General features: G+C 36.2%; 1 protein-coding gene across 1 annotated transcript; it reads right to left on the bottom strand.

Annotated features, from left to right (window-relative positions):
• Window positions 1-4,522: 4,522 nt before the first annotated feature.
• LOC147291508 (uncharacterized) lies at window positions 4,523-5,393 on the bottom strand. The gene is made up of 2 exons (XM_086235959.1): window positions 5,109-5,393; window positions 4,523-4,834 (listed from the first exon to the last, which is right to left on the bottom strand). The coding sequence occupies exons 1-2, from the start codon at window positions 5,391-5,393 to the stop codon at window positions 4,523-4,525; spliced, it is 597 nt and encodes a 198-aa protein (XP_086092085.1).
• Window positions 5,394-21,675: the final 16,282 nt, after the last annotated feature.

Raw genomic sequence — 21,675 nt, 5'->3', positions numbered from 1 at the left:
GGCTAATTCTAACTGATATTTGTTTCATTAATTTCTAGGTTAATTTCAATTATCTAACTTTTTAATATGAATTTGGAGGCTACATATGGATCAAGATTGATTACAACCATCCCATCAATCCATAAACGTAATTCATATTTTTGTTTTCTATTTCAAGACTCGAACTTAAGACCTAAACTTTCAGTTCATCCTTCCCAATCCCACTTGAGCTAAATCTCATGGACATAATTAAATATGGTTCTTATTACATTAGTATCATTACAATGTTACCCTTGATTTGATTTAGGGTTTAGAATTAGAGTTTTGAAACTTATGACTTAGGATTTAGGTCTCGAATTTTCGAAAACACTAATAATAAAACCACTTTACCTTTCATTTGAGCAACCAATTTAGCAATATTATGTAGTAGCATAAACTAAAGAAACGAAAAAGAAATAAAAGTATTGGATTTGAGCACATAGGATCCTCAATAATAATAAAAGTCTCTCAATTGTTGTCATCAACTTGTATGTATGATAACATAAAAGTGCTACTATGATTAAAGAAGCAAAAAAAATATATATATATAAATTATACCGAAATTATCATGCTGATAACGTGTTAAAAAAATAAAAGAATTTGTGAGAAATAGATGAGAGAGCTCCAAGGTATATTGTTTATTCTCATGAGAATGACTAACACAGCCCGTCTCATCCCGTTGCCATCCCTAAAGCCAACACCCATAGACAAACTTTGTAATGACTTATGCACGAGATTCATTGAGAATGGGGGAGAGTGTAGCTTCAAGTTTGAAGCACAAAAGGGTTAATTCCCAAACATGTTGTCCCTTTGCCAGCCTCAAGGAAATTGCTCTTCCTTTGTTCCAGGGATTCTATACTTTATTTAAAACAATAGTGTCACATATTCTAATTTACATGATATTTATATATTGAACATTAAAAATTCAAAAATAAAACTTAAAAAAAAGAAAGAAAATATATTATCCAGTAAAATAATGACACATAAAATAAAAAAGAAAAATTAGAAAAATAAGTTGGATCCCTAGCATTATTATTATTATTTTTTTCGCCATGAGCATTATTGTATTTAAACAAGTCAAATTTCGACATGTTTTTTGGTACTATCAAATGCCCATATTTGTTGTATGCTTTAGCTTCGCTCTCAGACCAAAAGTAAAGCATATGATAATGAATATAATATCTAATGAGCTAATATTTCAATGCTTGGGACCAGGGACTCTCCGTTGACTGGTTCCTTTCTTCCAAAAATTTGCACCTTTCCGGTTGATATGGAAAGTTGGTCTTAAATTCATAATTACATGATTGAAAATTTCGTAATGCACCTGTAAGGCCTTCCACAATGGGGATATCCAAATTTTGTTACCCAAAACCCATTTTGGGTCACAAATAGTGCTGTTACCCATTTCTCACAGTAATGGTGTTGTGACCCATTTTGAGTAACAGTATTTTATACATATTTAAAATATGGCTAATATTGATTAAGTAATGTTTAATTTATAATTTAAAACTGAAATAATTATAAAAATTATACCATTGGTCTTATTTTAATGAGATTTTTAAAATAAGGTCAATATTGAATATATTTAAAATACGGAAACTTCATAAATTAGAAAACATAAACCGTACAACATCGGAACTTCAACAACCATAAACAACAAGAACAACATGATAATTAAAAGAAAAAACAACAACAACAACTGCATTCAACATAACAGAAAATAAAGCGAAGTTCTTATTCGGAGTCCGATGACGAAGAATTGACACCCACGTAATTATACCAATCTGAGATCTTCTGTTCGGTTTCACACTCGTCACATGGTTGAACGGGAGGGTTTTTCCCACAGGTGCATGGCACAGGTGGTTTGGGCTCTGGCAGGTGGTTCAACCATTGGTGGCGAAGATTTGGGTGATTGGCCAAATCCTTGAGCTCCAATCTCATGCAAAATTCACACAAAGGGACCAAAATATCATCCGAACACTTGCAGAACCTCCAGTCTGGTTCTTTTGCACGCTCCATAATTAAACAATAATCGCACAATGGAGCAGCACAGTTAGGGAGGCACTTACACAAGCTTTGATCGCACTGTTGCTTGGAGCTCTCACCAGCACCTTGCTTGGAGCTCTCACCAGCACCTTGCTTACAGCTCTCACCAATGCCCTGCTTAGAGCTCTCACCGACACCTTGCTTAGAGGAGGAAGCCATTTCTAAACGATAGTTATGTGGATGTGTTGGCCTACTAGTTAAACCTTGGTATTTATAGGGGAAAAAAGCATGATAACTTGCCCATTGGATTCCCTGATGGATTCACAGATACTCGAATCTCACATGTGAAGCAACAGTGTTGTGCATGAAATGGAGTGTTTGGAGTAAGTGTATGGTCTTGTCATTGGTTGAGTGAATTATTTTGCAAGCATGTGATGGTTGTGTCATGTCAAGTCAGCTAAGAGAAATCAATGTCTTTATTTCATTTCACAAACTGCAACCGACAAATACAAACACACTTAAACGGCAAACACAAAGACAGGAAAAAAACTTCGAAGATAAACAACAAAGATTAACCTAACATACGAAGATAAACCTAACATATGATAATGAGAACAACATTGATGAATCATGATTCTGATCTCAATGTGTTGGTGCAAGTGGTGGGTTCCCTTCTCGGATCCAAATATGTGTAATCAAATTGGATTTTAGGGATTCGTTGACATTTCGGGCCCTAAGCAAAGTTCGACGAGCATTCATCTCAGGTAATGATGATGGAGCGACACCGGTCGGACATGGTTCTACACCTTCATATTCTTGTTCTGCCCTTCTAGTGCTCACTTCTGGGTCTATTGGGTCATCCGTACAGTCATCCCCAGGGCGCTCATCCTCCACGATCATATTGTGTAATATTATGCATGCCTTCATGATATACCCTAGGTCAATCGGACGCCAATAACGAGCAGGGCGTTTTATTATCTGCCACCGGGCTTTTAGAATCCCAAATGCTCTTTCCACATCCTTTCGGTATCCCTCTTGTCGAGCAGCAAACAACTTGTGGTGAGGAAGAATAGGACTATGCAATGAAGTAATAAGAGTTGACCATTGAGGGTAGATCCCGTCGGCAAGATAGTATGGGAGTGTGTAATCTACCCCATTCACAGTGAATCTCACTCTGTGGTTCCGACCAGAAATCACCTCATCAAAGAGATGGGAACAATCCAGCACGGTGATGTCATTATTCGACCCAGGTATACCAAAATTTGCATGCCATATCCACGTGTCATACGATGCAACGGCTTCAAGTATAATAGTAGGGACATGATAATGCCCACGATAATGAGCTTGCTCGGCCATAGGGCAATTTTGCCATACCCAATGCATGCAATCCAAGCTACCAATCATACCTGGAAATCCTCTCCGACTCCCTTTCCGTAAAAGTTTTCTCATATCGGTAGCAGTAGGCCTCCGGAGATACTCGGCCCCGTAGATATCTGAGATGGCTCTTATGAATTTAGAAAATGATTGTCGTATGGTGGATTGGCTAACGGTCAGCATCTCTGAGACCAAATCAAACGGCATGCCATATGCCATCACTCGCAGAGCCGCAGTAATCTTTTGATGAGGCGTACAACCCACTCTACCGAGGGCGTCAGGTCTTGCTTGAAAATATTCATCATGGCGGCAAACATCTTCGAGAATCCTATTGAATAGGGGTTGGTGCATGCGGTATCGCCTCCGAAACGTCACGGTGTCCTCGATTGGTGCTGGAATGAAGTATGCCTCCATGAGACGTTCGTGCGCATCTTCCCTATTTCGGTGTGTGTAACGACGATGTGAAGATGTACCACCATGTCTTGGACGTCCGGCGACGACATTATGACCCATGGACATAATCAATTGCCCCACCCTTTCTCTCTCATCCTCTTCCCTATCCCATGAACTATCAGAGTTCGAAGATGAAGAGGAGGATGAATGCACGTACAAAGGATTCATCTTTGTGTTAATGGATAGAGATATTATCCTGAAAATAGAGTGAATGGAACTTGGTAAATATAGTAGTATTTATAAATAAGCCGCATGATGGTGTAGTCTTGTCATATGCAAACGTCATGGTATCATGCATTCGTCCCATCAATTGTTGTATGAATAAAGGTAGTATGCATTTGTCTTATCAATCGTCAGGGCAATTGGTATCATGCATTCGTCTTATCAATTGTCTTATCATTCATCTTATGCAATAATAGAGGGAATATAATGTTGGGTGACCAACTCAAACATGCCATATAACAAGAAATTCAAACTTGAAATACGTGAAATACAAACCTAGTTCATGGATACTTAAAATGCAAACATAATCCTAAGTCGACACATAACATTAAAGATCAAACATAATTCAAAGTCAAATTCTAATTATTAGGGGGGTACCCCGGATTTGACTGATTGAGGTTAGAAAGATCTGGGTAGTATCCAGATGGAGTGTACTCCGAGCTTTGGTTAGTGCGCATCTGCCTCATTGCTATGACTTCAGCTTGTTTTTGCTCCCAATACATCCGTTGGGCCTCATTCTTCCTGGTGGCCTTGGCCGCGAGGGACCGATTGGTTGAAATGGTGGTGGGTGTTCGTCATCACTAATTCGGATGGTCGGACATACATTATTGTCACTCTCGGGAGTGTCGAAATCGTCAGAGGCGAGGGTCTCTGGTTCACTCAACTGGGCCGGGGTATTCGCCGCGGCATACTTTGCACTTTCTTTTAATAGGTCCCAAACATGTAAGAAACCAAACTTGGATCCAGTCTTGCCTTCAAAACTCCCAAGTGCGTTCGCAAACTACAACAATAAAATTAAATAAATTGCCTTGATAAATAAACAATCGTAAAATTAAATAAAATTGTCTTGATAAATAAGCAATCTTCAAATTAAATAAATTGCCTTGATAATAAATTATCGTAAAATTAGATTAAATTGCCTTGATAAATAAACATCTTCAAATTAAATAAATTGTCTTGATATATAAACAATCGTAAAATTAAATAAATTTCCTTAATAAATAAACAATCATAAAATTAAATATCATACCAATAATAAATAAATAAAAACTTACCACGTTGGCATCATTTGCACCGCTTCCGCGCATTCGCTCCGCCTCCATCAACGAAGCATAAAACTTGGTGCAATCCCGTGCTATATCAACCCATCGTGATTTAGCGCCGCCAATCGAACGCATGGTTTCACCCCCCAAGTTACGCTTGAAGATTGCGTAAATGTCACTCCAAAGCACTTTTTTTCTTATATTTGCACCAAGACAACCGTCGGGAGACTTCTCTAGCCAAGCCTTCACTAGGGCTTGATCTTCACCTTGTGCCCAAGAACATCCTCTAGGAGCCATGATAAAGAATTTTTATTTTTTTTGTAAATGTGGTATGAAAGATTGATGTTTGTGATGAAAAAATCATGGATCTTGTGTAGTATATATATAATCTTTGAGAATATAGCCGTTGGGGGTGTGGTAGATTTTTAGAAATTTTTTCTGAAATTTTTTAAAATTTTTTCGAGTATTTTATGGATTTTACAATTAATTTAGTAATATTTAAAAAAAAAAAAGTATGGGAGTGATCTAGGCCCTTGATATCCAACGGCTATGTGATCTGGGCCGTTGGATTCAAGGACCGGTCAGCAGTTTCAAAAACAGCTCAATCATGTCAATTAATCATTCCATTTAATTGATCTTCACGTGCTGGCCATCACATTCAAATAGAAGAATTCATTGCAGCTTTGGTGTCAGTCTCCTCCTGCAAGTCTTTGAATGGTGGGCCATCACAATTTTGGGTAACAAAAAAAATGGGTTACACTGTTATCCAAATATAGATAACACATTGGGCCACAAGGGAATATAGGTAACAAATTCCGGCCCATTGTGGGGAGTTGTTACCCATTTGTTACCCAAAATGGGTTTTTGGGTAACATTTTCAGATGCACTGTGGTAGGCCTAAGCAGTGGTTTGGTCCAAACTCTTAGGACTTGTTTGGTTCAAATTTTGGAGATTTAAAAATGAAAAATTAATTTTATTTGTATGTTTGGTAAGTATATGGAAGCTCAAGGGAAATAATTTCCCTTATTGGGGGGGGGGGGGGGAAATGAAACCCTGTTGGAGCTTAAGTTTTGTTTTCCCCCTTATTTTGTTGACTAAAATATTCCTAATATTTTATTAAATTAATTAAAAAAATATTGCTTTTGTTTAATAAATAAAGGTACAATTGAAAAACTAGACCAAATTTATTTCCTATTCCTGCACAAACCAAAAAGAGAATGGAAATGAAAAAAAATATTATTGGTCCCAATATTACCAAACGGGGGAATATAAATCTTACATTTCCTTTCTCCTGCAAAAGGCATAGGAATGGATTTCCTAAAAAATCAATTTCACGAACCAAACGGACTCCAAAGGCTTTGACTTTGTATTCTAATGAAATGGATGGAGAAAGGAAAAAACATCATCATCTAACCTTATGATATATATCTAATAATTTATATAATTTCATTTATACTCAAAAGTGTTACGAATCAATTTTCTCTTCTACTTAGTTTTTTTCTTTAAATCTCTCCTTTTCTCCTTGCTTTGAAATAATAATTATATTACTAAATTAAAAGTCAAATAGAAATAAGTAGAGAATATGAATCTCTCACGTATACATAATTTATTTATTTTGTATAATGATAATGTATGTCTTTGCAGATACATTTTAATCATGATGCAACATAATTCACCTTTACAGACCAAGATAATGTATCCATCTTACAAGATATACATTATACTTACTGTTTTTTTTTATACAATTTATATTCATCATCCATCGTCTTTGAAAAATCTTGATGAATGGGCTTTTAGAAATACAAATCTTATAACAAAAAATAGACAGGTAAAATGCAAACATAACGACCACCAGTCATTGGTAAAGATAATTTAGGAACTTAACTAGATAATTATAAAAATGTTAGCCAATTAAGGAATATTGTCGATTTAATTTGTAACCATTCCAAGAACTTAATGAAAAAATTAAACAAAGAAAAAGAAAATACCTACAAGGAGCTCATTTTTAATTAAATAAACAAAGAAAAATATGCCTTGAAGCCTGAAGGTATAATCAATCTTGCAAGAGCAATGTTATTTAGAATATTATAATAGGACACTACTTGGATCACCCGGGTACCCCAAGGTCGCCCCTTCCTCTAAATCGTAATTTCGGTAATGTCGGCGCATAATCGTAATCGTTCACTTTTTAGATCACATATTATAAATCATTTCTATAAAAAATCAACTCAATTAGAAATCGTTTGGTTATATAACTGTTGCTGATTAAATAGAAAAAATCAACGGTTTAGTCAAAAAATCACTTTTTAATTAAAAACCATCAATTTTTTCTACTTAATTGACAACAGTTATATAATCAAACGATTTCCGATTGATTTGATTTTTTACATAAATTATCTTTAATTGGTTATCTAAAAAGTGAATGATTCCGATCATACACCGACATTGCCGAAATCGAAATTTGAAAAGATAGGGTGACTTGAAATACCCCCTGTGAGTGACCCAAATATTGTCCATTATAATATATCATGTAGTGTACAACCTTTTAACTGATACTAATCAAATTTATCGTTTATTTATTACTATTTATTTATTCCTCTTTGCCTTTATTGCCTTCATGCTAGTCGAATCAAAAACTTACTGAACTTAAAACGAAGCACAACACTAACATGTACAAAGGACCGATCACGATTTATTTATTTGATGTAATTAATTTTTTTAAAAAAATAATATTTAAAAAAGAGATTTTTTTTTGTAAGTCCAAAACGAAAAAAATCATGATCGGTCAGCCCACTTACAAAAACATGGGGATATGCTGGTACACTTTAGTGAGTCGAGCGCTTGATACTTTTATTGAACACTCGGTAGTTGGTACCATCCACCAAGCACTTAATACTATTTACCGAGAACTCAGCAATTATTACTAGCAAGTAGTGATAATGATTATTATTGTGCGACAATAGTTATTTGAATCGCAAAAATTTGAACTTTTTATTTGCATTACGATGCAACACTTTGCACCAGTATAAGAGTATAAAAATATATGAAATAATGGTCAGATCAAATACCCCCAAACTTGAACTTTGCTTGTCCTCAAGCAACAAAACAAAATAAAAACAGAAATTAAAAACACAAACACCCCAAGAATAAACCATAAAAAGTCCTAAACCTTCCAATAATTACCTCAGAGAACTAAAGTGCAGCATTAGAGTATCAAAGGTTCAAAAAGCATTAAAACAGGTCCATAAGAACTCTTAATCACGTGAACTTCATATCAATCATGCTCAAATGTAGTGTGAAATAGTCATGAGTTAATGCAGAACTTCAATATCCAAGTAAACATGTAAGAATTAGTTTTAACTCCAAAATCTCACCAAGACATACACTCACAATGAAGCACACAGATTTTCTGGCTAGTCATAACTTTTCACTCATGTTTATGTGAGAAGAATAATGTATATGGCAACAAATAGCTCACATAAATTAATTATAAAAGAAAGCTCTTTTTCTGAAAATAAAATGATCTCAATAAAAGATAGGAAATTGCTTCCATATGCTCCCTTCTTTACCTCATCTCCACAGATCAAATTCACATAATCTCTAAGATCAAAAGGTCTTTACCATGTTCTTCTCTTTCCTTGCTTGTTTTGCACGTTGAGGAAAAGGCAAAGAAGTTATTGGATCTGGACCAAATAACAAGAAAAGGAATTCTTTCCTCATAACATTTCTTCTGACTTGATTTCAACACCATTGTTCTCTTTCTGTGCATTTGACCATCTGCATGTAATTTGACTGTTTATTAAAAAAGATGTTCCCTTTTCTAACAAATTTGTTTTTTTGAAGAGTGTTGTGACAGATCAAGTGCCCCTCGGTCGATTTAAGCGAATTGGATTGTGGAAAAAAACTAGAATTTTTGAAAATAATAATAATTTTTTTTTTTTTTTTTTGTAAAAGATGGAGGTCGGGTTTAAGAGCGGGCCTATGGTGTGTGCCAGAGGGGTGCCGGCGCGTGTCCACACGTTCCGGAGGAGGAGCATGCTTTATATGCAGTAAGAGCCCTCGTTGCTCTGATAAGCCAACGAGTGTTACACAAAGTAAGCACTTCTTCCCCTTTATCCTTGATGACCAAGGGTGGAAATAATGGCCACCAGCCTGGGCTGGGCTCTCTCACTACCCACGCGCGTGGACTTTCACTCTCCTCCAGGGGAACACAATGGAACGCCGGCAAGGGCCCACTATGCCACAATGGCACGTGCCATAAGTTGTCCGTCTTAAATTGGCCTTCCCCGTTACACCTTTATTGCCCCCACTATGGGTCACAAGCCCACGTGACTAGGCTCGGCGCTCCAAGTCATTAGAGTAGAGTATATTAAAGACCAAACTTGAGCGTATTATTTCGATGTGGGATGGGACTCACTCCCAATGGGAATGAGAATGAGATGTCTAAGGAATATTTTAAACTTACATCGATATTTGCGAGGCTATTCCTAGCTGCTACGTGTTTAAAAATAAATATATTGACGATGATCACTACAAAAAAATATCAGCAGTTTTAAGATTGAGCACTCGAAAATGGTGCGAACATGCAAACATTTGTAACTGAAACTCTTCATACACAGACCATACCTTATCCTTTTTCATATAGTTATACATCACTAGATCATAATATAACAAAAATTGAACAACATATAAATATCAAAGATGGATTACAACCATCCCATCGATCCATAAACATAATTCTTATTTTTTGTTTTTTATTTCAAGACTCGAACTTAAGACCTAAACTCCCCAATCCCACTTGAGCTAAATCTCATGGACATAATATCGTTCTTATTACATTAGCATCATACTAAATATAATTTAAATTTATAATTTAATACAACAATATAAGGTGGGAGTGGTACACTCTCGTGTGGGGGGATTTTAATAAGACAATATATCAAGTGGGATTGATTGAATTAGTATTAAGTCTTCCCAAAAAATATTTTTGAAACTTATGACATCAGTTGTACTTGCAGAAACATTATTGTGTATGATAGTTACACGACGTAATATCCTGACATGGTGTTATTAATCTACTCAAATTAATATAACACGTCTCAATCATTAAAATCTAAAATTCTGAACCATAAAAAATACGCTTAAAAATTGTACACGTGTTATAATTTGAGTGAATTAGTAATGTCATGTCATGTCGCATGATGTTACGGTCACACACAATAATTTTGGATATTTATGCACTCAAAAACCTATATTTGATCTCCTAAATAGCATGTCAGGCCATTATATCATCAGTTTGTTTAGCAATGTAGTATCTTGAGAAATCCAATTAACAAATATCAAATTCTATTTAAATCAATAAAACATTTCAATATTTTTTCGATAAAGGTCAATGAATTTTGAAATTTTAACTCACTTTAGTCAATAGGCTCATATATTTTGGTGTGTCAAAAAATACCAATTTTTCAATTCCGTTATTTTCATTACTTATGGACATTAAATTTCGATGTTAACCTTAATTTGATTTAGGGTTTAGAATTGGAGTTTTGGAGTACTTTATAGCTTAGGGTTTAGGTCTCGAATTTTTGGTAGAAACACTAATAATAAACCACTTTAATTACCTCTCATTTAAGCAACCAATTTAAGCAATATTATGTAGTAGCATAAACTAAAGAAATGGAAAAGATATAATAGTATCGGATTTGAGCACATAGGATTCTCATTAATAATAAAAGTCTCTCAATTGTCATCAACTTTTATTTATGAGAACATAAAAGAAGCAAAAAATAAAAATAAATAAGAAGAATATAAATTATACCGAGACTATGGTGTTGATAACGTATAATAAAAAATTTCAATTTTATTTATTAGGTCATTCGACACTTGTCTGTCAAAATGTTTGTAGTTATTCGACACTTAATTGACAAACATTGGCAGAGATTTCGATAAATAACTATTGAATATAAATGAAAAAGACATTGACAGTATTCTGCCGAACATTGTCATTATATTCGACCGTAAGCTATCGAATTCCTTAATATATTTCGGTGGCATGCTGCCGAATGGGTCTGGGTGATTCTATATTTTTTTGCAAGAAAGGGTAAAATTGAAAATTTGTCCAAAATATATTAAGGTAGTCAATTCAGCAATGGAGGGTGGTCAGAATAGTCTCCGCCTTTGATTATTAGGTGTTGTTGGGCCTTATATTAGGATTCTTATTAGTGGATTTGGGCTCAAATTTCTACTATAAATAGTGAGTTTAAAAACATATTAAACATGAACGTATTTAATTTGGGACATTTTACTAGTTTTGTTTTTAAGAATTTTTTTATTTACTCTTAAAAAATCTCAATCTTGTATTCTTATTTAGTAGAAAATAACATTCTAATAATAATAAATAAGAAAATATATGATGATTGTGTTCAATTTTAAATAATAAATAATAAATAAGATCAAGTATCAATTAAGTTATGCATTAATTATCTATTGTAGATCAATTTTACTTTCCAAACTTGACACTAATGTATATTATATGCATTGATGATTGATTTCACATTTCCTAAAGATTCATTTAAAAATTATGTGTTTTGAAAATCATATTTGTTGTATCTGTGTACGGCGGCCGATATTGATAACGACATCAATAGATATGTCGATATTTCCTTATTTTAGAATCTCGATAATATCTTCACGGCCAATATTTTAAACCTTGATCATTGGTAGGCGCCCTTCCTTTCATCCCCTCTCCTATCTGGCAAGATGATTGTGTTGCTATCAGCTCCTCCCAAGCTACCAAAAGCAAGGAAAGAGGATGAAGAGTTCTTTGTCTTTACAATTCAAAAAATAACCAGAGATCTTGCACTCTGCAGTTCATCTTCAACCAGATTAATTATTATTCAAGAATATAGTTTAACTTATGCACTTAAGACATCAAACCCAAAAATTTAAATAATCAAGCCGGATACCTAGTCAAGGTACGTAGTTGATCCAGTTCTGTTTACAGTTTTCACTCTTCACTGCAACTTTTTTCTTCATTACTTGTCTCATAGTACGTTGTCAGCAGTTCTTCACTTTTTTCATAGTTGTGGACACTTAATTGAGGCTATGGGTTTAGGAAATATAGAATGGGTTTAGAAGAAAACTGAGACTAAGGTTTAGAAAATAGAGATCGAGGCTCTTTCAATGGGTCTAGGCACTTAAGATTTTCTCTGTTTGCAATTCAATACTATATATATATAAGCAGTTGGTGGGCAGTCCAATTGGAAGAGCTTTAGAGTTTGTCTTTCTACACTTTAAGTTCGATTCTCCCTCCCTCTAAATCTAAATTATATATATATATAAAGATATATGTTTAAAGAGAAGTGCTCTAAAACTAACTGGTTAGCAAGTTAATACGAAGCTAACCATACTTTTAGAGCCACCACATAACTAATCTCATAATTCGAAAAATCAACTAAATCTAAAATCATTTAGTTAGTCATCTAATTGTGATCAAATAAATAGATGATCACTGATTTCAATAAAAGCATATAAATAGCTATTATTATAATCAAATGGCTAAATGACTTTCGATTTTGAATATTTTAAGTAGGGCCTAAAAAATAGACGGTTCAGATTTTGAGATTACATTGTACGGTGGGCTCAACATAATAATTAGTTTTGTATTAACTTGCTAATTAGTTAGCTTTAGAGCATTTTTGATGTTTAAATATAGTAAATGAAAACAAAATCCTAAGGCTTGCGCCTCAAAGCTTCAAGGCTTACATGTCACGAGACACAAAAGGCCTCGCATCAATGCCTTGCCTTTGGAAAACACTCCTTTATAGGAACTCTTTTAAATTTTTAATACGCAACACACAGTTAGATTAGAACTTTAGAAGCACTAATTCAACATAAGCCTCCCTATAAAAGTTAACGGAAACAGAAAAGACTAGAAAGAGGAAAGATAACAAAAACAAGAGGCAAATGAAAAAAATGTTTATGTTCGCACCTTAAGTCCATAGGCTGTGCACAATTTTGCTCCTCTTTTAACTTACTTAAAACCTGAAGGGTAGCCTGAGGTTAGAATTAGAATCTATCAAAACTAGGGGTGGGCATTAGGACCGAAAATACCGAAACCATCCCATTCCGTGCCATTCCGTATCATTTGGTCCCATCCCGTTTTTTTTTTCAATCCCGTACCGATCCCGTCCCGTACCGATCTTAAACGGGATGGGATCGGTCCTGAAGGTTCAATACCGGGATGATCCCGTCCCGTACCGAACAATTAAAAATTTAATTATTTAATAATTTAATGGGCCCAAATAGGCAAATATCACTAAACCCATTTTATTTTTTAACTTTCAGTCTTTCACCCAAAAACCCAACCCACACCCGCTCACGGCCCAATGGCCCAAATGGCCTAACAGGCTAACAATCCTAATTCAGTAACCTATTTCAGTATTTCCTAAATGCCTGAAATGAAATCTGAATCACCTCACCTGATCCCTAAAATTCGAACACACTCAAACAGACTACACTCTACAGTAATCCACTAATCCCCAATTCTGAAATCTGAATCACTCTCACAGTTTCACTCTCTCAGACTTCAGAGACTCCTCCCAGCGGCCACTCGCCCTCGCAGCCCGACCCTCTCCCAGCAGCCACTCTCCCTCAGTCCCTCGCATCCCACTTCAGATTCAGACGAAGTGCCTCTGGACGAAGTGTCTCTCGCATCCCAACCCTCGAAGCCGTCGCCGTCTCTCGTCGTTGCCGTCGACACAGCCTCTCTCCCCTCGCCGTCGCCACAGCCTCTGGTCATCGAGTCGCATCGCACCACTGCGCGTCGCACCACTGGCAGCCTCTCTCCCCTCGCCGTCGCCATAGCCTCTGGTCATCGAGGCACCAGCTTCTGTCGCCGTCGCCATAGCCTCTGGCCATCGCACCAGGCACCAGCTTCTGTCGCCGTCGCACCAAATTTTCTCCCCCTCGCATCGCACTGCACGTCTGCACCAGCCTATGTCTACAGGTTATGGTAAGTGATTGAGCATTCTGGGTTAGAATGTTAGATACTTAGATTCTGTTGTTTATGGCAATTGATATGTTATATGTTATGGGTTATGCAGTCTAATCCCCTCCAGCAGCAGAGTGGCCCGAGTGGGGTTGCTTGTTCTTCAACAGGAACCTCACCATCACCAATGGGACCACCATGCCCACTGTCCAACTCTATGCAAACTGAACCTGCAGTAGAAGAGAGCCAATGGGAAGGAAAGAACATGCCATCCCAAGCAAATGAACCTGTAAGTGAGCTCAATACAGATAGTAAAGGTAGATTTGCAAACAAGCGTAGTTGGGTTTGGGATCACTTTAAAGAGTATGAGGAAAAGAAAAAAGAAAAAAGAAAAGATAATGAAACAGGGAAGATGATAGAAGTAGAAGTTGTTCATAAGAGAGCTAAATGCATATATTGTCCTAAAGGTTCTTTAGGAGATTATGCTGTTGATAGTGGAAAAAATGGGACATCGGGAATGCTTAAACACATTAGAAAATATTGCAGATACTACCCACCCAATCAAGATAAAAGCCAAAAGATCCTTACTGGTGATAAGAGTCAGGGTAACAAGATGGTTTCTAGGGGGTTTGTGCAGAGTGATGTTATGAAAGCTTGTGTTGAGATGATTGTGATTGATGAGCTTCCATTTAGTTTTGTAGAGAAGATGGGTTTTCGGAGGTTTTGTAGTGTTGCTTGCCCATTGTTTGATGTCCCTTGCAGGAGAACTATAGTTAGACATTTTCTCAACATGTATGATGTCCATAAGGCGAGCTTGAAGAAGGAGTTGAGTGGCTATAGGATTAGCCTCACTACTGACACTTGGACAAGTGTCCAAAACCTTAATTATATGGTGCTCACTGCCCATTTCATTGATAATGATTGGAAGTTGCACAAAAGAGTTTTAAACTTTTGTGTGATTCCTAATCACCAAGGGTCCACCATAGGGAAGCTTATTGAGGCTTGTTTGTTGGAGTGGGGGATAGAGAAGGTCATGGCCATAACTGTTGACAGTGCTTCTGCAAATAAAGTAGCCATAGATTGGGTGAGGTCTAAGATGAATAATTGGGAGAATTCACAAGCTGTTTTGGGTGGGAAGTATTTGCATATGAGATGTGTTGCTCACATAACCAATCTAATAGTGGGGAGTGGGTTGAAGAAGCTGAATAGGTCTGTGTTAGCCATTAGGAATGCTGTGAAGTTTGTGAGGTCCTCTCCACAAAGATTGGACTATTTTAAATCGTCAATGGAAAAAGAAAAATTGTCCACCAAAAGTCTTGTATGCATGGATGTCCCCACAAGGTGGAATTCAACATTTATAATGTTGGAGGCAGCCTTGAAATTTAAAAAGGCTTTTGCAAGAATGGGGGAGGATGAGGACAGCCCCTTTTTGGCTTACTTTAAGGAACCAGATGAAGAATATGATGAGGATGGCCATGTGATTAAGAGTAGTGGTAAGCAGTCTAGGGTTGGACCACCTAATGAGGATGATTGGGAAAAAGCAAGGGTGTTTGTGCAGTTTTTGAGGGTATTTTATGATGTGACTTTAAGGGTTAGTGCATCTTTGCACCCCACTATCCACACAACTTTTCATGATCTTTTGGCTATTAACCGTGAGATTGACAGGTTATTTGTGACACCTGAGATGGCCACTGGTTCAGAGACTGAGAAAGTGTTGTGTGACTTGGCAGCCAATATGAGAGAAAAATACGATAAGTATTTTTGCAAAATAGACCAGCTGAACCAATTGGTGTTGATTGCACTTGTTTTGGATCCAAGGTTCAATATGAGACATGTAACTCATCTGTATAGGAAGGAGGGGTTTGAAGAATGGGAGGTGGATGGGACCACCTCACGGATTAAAGGAATTTTGATGGCCCTTTATGAAAATTATGGACCAAGAGTAGATGGTGGCATACATGTTAGAAAGAACCAGGATTCTGATTCAGAAAATGCTACTTCTAGTTCTATGGTAGAAGATGGGGGTAGAGGTGGTGGGAGGGATGATATTTTGGATGATTGGAGAAAGGTGGTGGAAGAGAGTAATGATGCAGTGGTGGCACATGAAGTTGATACATACTTGATGGATCCTTTGGAATGGACAGCTAAAGGAGCACATGGTTTTGACATTTTATTGTGGTGGAAGCTCAATGGTCCCAAATATCCTGTGTTGGCAGCAATTGCAAAGGATGTTCTTGCCATTCAAGTATCTACTGTTGCATCTGAGAGTTCTTTTAGCACTGGGGGCAGGGTCATAGATGCATTTAGGAGTTCATTAACTCCAAAATCAGTGGAGGCCTTGATTTGTATGCAAAACTGGTTGAGGGGAGACGACATTTCCAACTTGGATTTAGAAGATGAACCTTGTCTTGAAGAACTTGAATTTTATGAAAGTGTTGAAGCAGGTAACGTTTTGTTTATTATCTTAAACTTTACTTGGTTTGCTTTGTAAGTTTGTATTTGTTTTATAAGTTTCATGAACTAAGTTACTAATTGTTATGAATTATTTTGTGTAGAATATGCAAGTACAACCATTGATGCCACTTGTAGTTTGAAGAGTTCAAATCCAAAAGCAAAGGGAAAGTAATTTGGATTTCAATTACTTATGAGTTTGAGATGTAATAAGCCATAAGGCTTAATTATGTTGTGTTTGTGATGTAATAAGCCATATGCTTAATTATGTTTTTCAGTTTTTTTTTTTTAGTTTGGGATGTAATAAGTCATAAGACTTAATTATGTTTTTTAGTTTGGATTTGGTAAATAAGCCATGAGGCTTAATTGTGATTTACTGATTTATGAGTTTATGTTTGAACTTTGAAACTTTGAATATTTGAATTGTTGAAGTTTATGTTGTATTGTTGTTTTTTTGAATTGTTGAATAATTGGTTGAATTGTTGAAGTCTTGAAGATGAATTTTCAATTTTGAATTAAAACAGTTTATTACTTGAATTCTTGTTTTGTTTGTATAGTTGAATAAAAATAGGTTATGTTTATTGTTTACAGGTTATTATTTGAAGATGAATCTTGAATAAAAATTGAATAATTAATTTTTTATTATTTTTTTGTTTGGGATCGGGATGGTACCGAACCCGTACCGAATCACTTTGGTACGGGACGAGATGGTACCATAATCCCAAACCTCCATCCCATCCCGAACTCAAATCATGAGATGGGAACGGGATGAGGTAAGTCCCATCCCCCTCCATCCCGTGCCCACCCCTAATCAAAACAATAAGAAAAGAAAAAAGGATTTTTTTTGTCTTTAAAGTCCATTTCATAAAATAGGCTGTTTTTAAGGCCCAGCTGCTACAGTATTACTGTAGCAGCCCACTTTAATAGGCAACTGTAACGGTACTGTAGCAGTAACTGTAGCGCGCTACAGTAACTCTTTTTTTTGCCACCTTAAAAAAAAAAAATAGTAATAACCATAGCTCTCACTTATATATTGTTATAGACAAATAGTAACAATCATAGTCTTACTTACATATTGTTAAATAGCCCTTATTAATATTGTTATTGACAAGCAGTAATAATTATAACCTATACTTATATATTGTTACTGACAAGTAGTAACAACCATAACCCCACTTACATATTGTAACTGCTTGTCAGTAACAACCATAGCCTCACTTATATATTGTTATTGATTGTTAGTAACAATCATATCCATACTTACATATTGTTACTGTTTGTCAATAACAATCATAGCCCTATTTATATATTACTACTGTCCGGTAGTAACAATCACCTATTGCTACTGTCCGGCAGTAACAATCACATATTGTTATTGTTTGATAGTAACAATAATAATAAATGAGATAATATAATTTAAACATAATACAATCCTTGTGAAAAGCATAAACAACCAAATGAATTATAGTCCTATGACACAATTACAACAAACTAAAACAGAAATGAACCCAAATCAATTACTACTTGGCAGTAACAATCATAGCCTCATTTACATATTGTTACTGATAAATATAATTGTTACCGTCGAATAGTAACAATTTATAACATTAATATTATTGTTACTACAGAATAATAACAATTACAAATCAATAAAAATAGTTGTAAATGTAACAGTAACATGTTAAATACTAATAAAAATCAAAATAAATCAAACATAAAAATTACAATAATAAGTTGTCACTAACAAACAGTAACAACTAAAAAATTCAACTGCTACTTGAGCGTAACCAGTAATCATAGTATTCCAAGAAACAATATCCTTGTTAATCATTTTTCTGAAAAGAGATAGAGCTTCAACCATTCTCACCCTTCTGCAAACACAAACATCAACCAAAAGAATAAAACCCAATTGAGCAATTTTCCAAAGAAACAAACAAGAACAACAATCCGAAAACTCACAATCTAAAAATGCAAATCAAAACCAACCCATTACGCTATGCCATAAAAATTGTATTTCACTGTTCCTACTACTGTGTGTTTTTTTTTTTTTTTCCCCTCAATTTTTCTGGATAATATGTTAGGTATCAGGTTTCACTAATATCATAGGCCTCCTGCACACCATAGAAGCTTGATGGCATTCAAAGTGTCTAAAGTTTCATGTAAACATGGTCTTATCATCAGAGGTGTAATTCAATTCAGTGACAACCACAAGTTTTATTTTTGAAAAAGAAAAAGGTAAAGCTACTGAGCTAGGGTGGAAACCTAGAAAGAAGAATCTTGAATCTAACAATTAGAAGCCAGAAATCAATCAACCTTTAATCTGTCAATTAGCAAATTAATTTAAATGTTCAACATTCTCGTTTTCCTCTACAACACAAAAGTACCTTCCAATTCAAAAATTAGGCCAAGGCAAACCCAAAAATTTCACAAAAAGTTTGGAATGAAATTTCAATAGCTTCAACCCCCTTTCTTGACCATCTCTTTTTTGCCTACACCATCATTACTGTATTCTTCCACAAGAAGATGAAATATTGAAAGAACAAAGACATCCACTGAGTGTTGAAATAAACACAGCTAAATCAAAAACCTAAAAATAAACTAAATATTGACACTGAGATTCACAAGCAAAAGATATAAACAACAAATGAGTCCTACCTTAGCTTGCTGTGCATATAAAGTGGAGCCGATGGTGGGTCGTACACCAGAAGTGACAGAACAACGCCGAAAAGTCCCACTCTCAGGGGAGGCGCGTGGTGCGCGTTCGCCGGAGTCTGGTGGTGGCGTGACTCGAAACCTTGGGGGAACGGTAGATCGAAGTCCCTTAAGTCGAGTGGTGGTCGCGATGATTTGGTTGCCAGAGGTTTTGAGTTTCTTATCTTTGTAGAGCTGCTGAGCTAGCCACCGAGCGCGTGCGCGAGAGAGAAACAGAGAGAGCGAGCCCAACAGGTCCGTACAGTTCCTCCAGATCTTAGAGATCCATTTCGCTTCGCCATGGCTCAGCCTCTCGTAAAGAAGGACGACGATCATGACGACGAAGGTGAGTGTGTCTCCCCGTCACTTGTAGACATTCAATTTGTTTCATTTTTCTCGCTCTCGAAATTCGATCTGGTTTTTCGCTCCCAATTTTGTTTAATTTTCGGTGCTCTAGGCTGCGAGTAATGAATCCGCAATTTGTGTTCCCAGAGAAGGAGAGAGAGAAACAGAGAAGGAGGGAGAGAGAGAGAGAGAGAGAAGGAGGGAGACAGACGGAGGAGGAAGACAGAGAGAGACAGAGAATTAAGGAAGTAGACGGAGAAGTGGACCGGGTACATAGTTAGTGGACCTATTTAGAATCTAATTTAAATTGGTGGATGGGAAAATAATTTAGAGTTCAAAAATGGGTGTTAAAATCATTTACTTAAAAAAAATGGCAGAAGAAAACTCAGAAAATAAAATAGAGACATATAGTTTTAACAAAAGCAAAAAAAGCACAATATCTTTGAGATGAAATTTAACAAGGTAAACACTAACTTGGAGAACATATCTTTGAAAGGAAGAAACAAATGTAATTAAGGAAACTTGGAGATCTCAATAGTCACGTTTTTTATTGTTTGAAATTCTAAATGCATATTATGTATAGATAATTACTAATAAACTCACTTTGGACTACCTAATTCCCATAAAGTCCACGTTTTAAATTGGACTTCCCAGCAGGTCCAGTTTATTTTCATTCGACCCAAATGTTATTCTGCTCGGTCCACGTTTTGATTTTCTTCCGTCTGTCTCTCTCACTCCGTCTCTTATTTTTCTTTCCTCACCCTTCATTCTCTCTCTTCTGTACAGGACCTCCATAGACGGCGACTTGAAGAAGAAGATCAACTACTTGAGAACCCCTGCGAGAAGATGAGCCACTACTGCAATGTAACGCCCCGAACCTCGAGCCCATAAATACACTGAAACTTTGATCTTCAAACCTCTTTTCAAAGAATGAGTCATGCACTTAACATAATAAATAAATATGTTTGATAAATCATAGTGTGAGCCCAAAAAAAAAAAATTTATGTAAGATTCACTGTATGAAATCAATTAAATCAAATTAAAATGGGTCCCGCTGCATCGACGTGGTACGGTCCGACCTCAGTGATCGCTATTACTTGGGGAAAACTTTAAAAACAAAATTTTGAGAAAAACTCTCAGTGTGTGGACAAAATAAACTTCAAAACCTTTCATTTGAAAACCATTTTATAAAACTACTCATTCTCTTTGAAAACCCCCAATTTTTAAAATACATTTTGAACTGATAAAAAGAATAACTAAAAATATTTTTATCTAATAAAGTTTTTAGTAATAACGTTGGCTATATAAGTACCCATTTGACGGGCTCCACATTGGTACCGTACAAGACCGTCACACCAAGTGGACCGTCTACTTAACCTTCCACCTGCACCGTCGTAACGCCGTCATGCGAGTGGATTTACGGTGTCCCTTGTACCGTCGCAACGCCGTCATACAAGTGGACACACGGTGGCCCTTGTACCGTCGAATCGCCGTCGTACAATAAGCCAAATGTCGTACGTGCACGTAGATTGCCCTTCCACCCGCACCGTCGCAACGCCGTCATGCGAGTGGACTTACGGTGTCCCTTGTACCGTCGCAACGTCGTCATACAAGTGGACATACGGTGGCCCTTGTACCGTCGAATCGCCGTCGTACAATAAGCCACAATATCGTACATGCACGTAGACTACCCCCAAAGGGTGAGGCATCCCGGCACACGGCCCAAAGCCTATGTGTGTGCCGTGATGGGTCCCAAAGACCTACTTAATAACCGATGGGTACTTAGACGGCATTTAAATAATTTGTTTAAACATTTGTTAACCCTTAAGCTCTAAAACTTAAAACATTTATAACAAAACTTTTTAACATAACATAAGTACTCATAATAATTCAAATATAATCATTTATTTTCCAAATCGATAAGCTTCCGAATTACTTTACTGAATAAATCTCAAACTTAAAAAGAAATTTGTCCGAGGCTCACTCCAATTCAGAAAGCTCGTCCTAGAGTGAAATCGGTATATTAAAAACAATTAATATTTATATTTATATTTGAACTAATCTCACTGCCTTGTCCTCTCCACGCCGACTCCTCAACTTAGT

The sequence above is a fragment of the Dryas octopetala genome, chromosome 3 (assembly GCF_963921425.1).
Source record: "Dryas octopetala chromosome 3, drDryOcto1.1, whole genome shotgun sequence".
Taxonomy (NCBI): Eukaryota; Viridiplantae; Streptophyta; class Magnoliopsida; order Rosales; family Rosaceae; genus Dryas; species Dryas octopetala.
This window is presented reverse-complemented; position numbering and strand designations above follow the sequence as displayed.

Bases quoted from the DNA above. Each gene is read 5' to 3' on its own strand.
- LOC147291508 (XM_086235959.1), bottom strand. From the start codon at position 5,393: ATGGCTCCTAGAGGATGTTCTTGGGCACAAGGTGAAGATCAAGCCCTA. The intron at 4,835-5,108 runs GTAAGTTTTTAT...TTATTGTTGTAG, and splicing joins GTGCAAATGATGCCAACGTG to TTTGCGAACGCACTTGGGAG.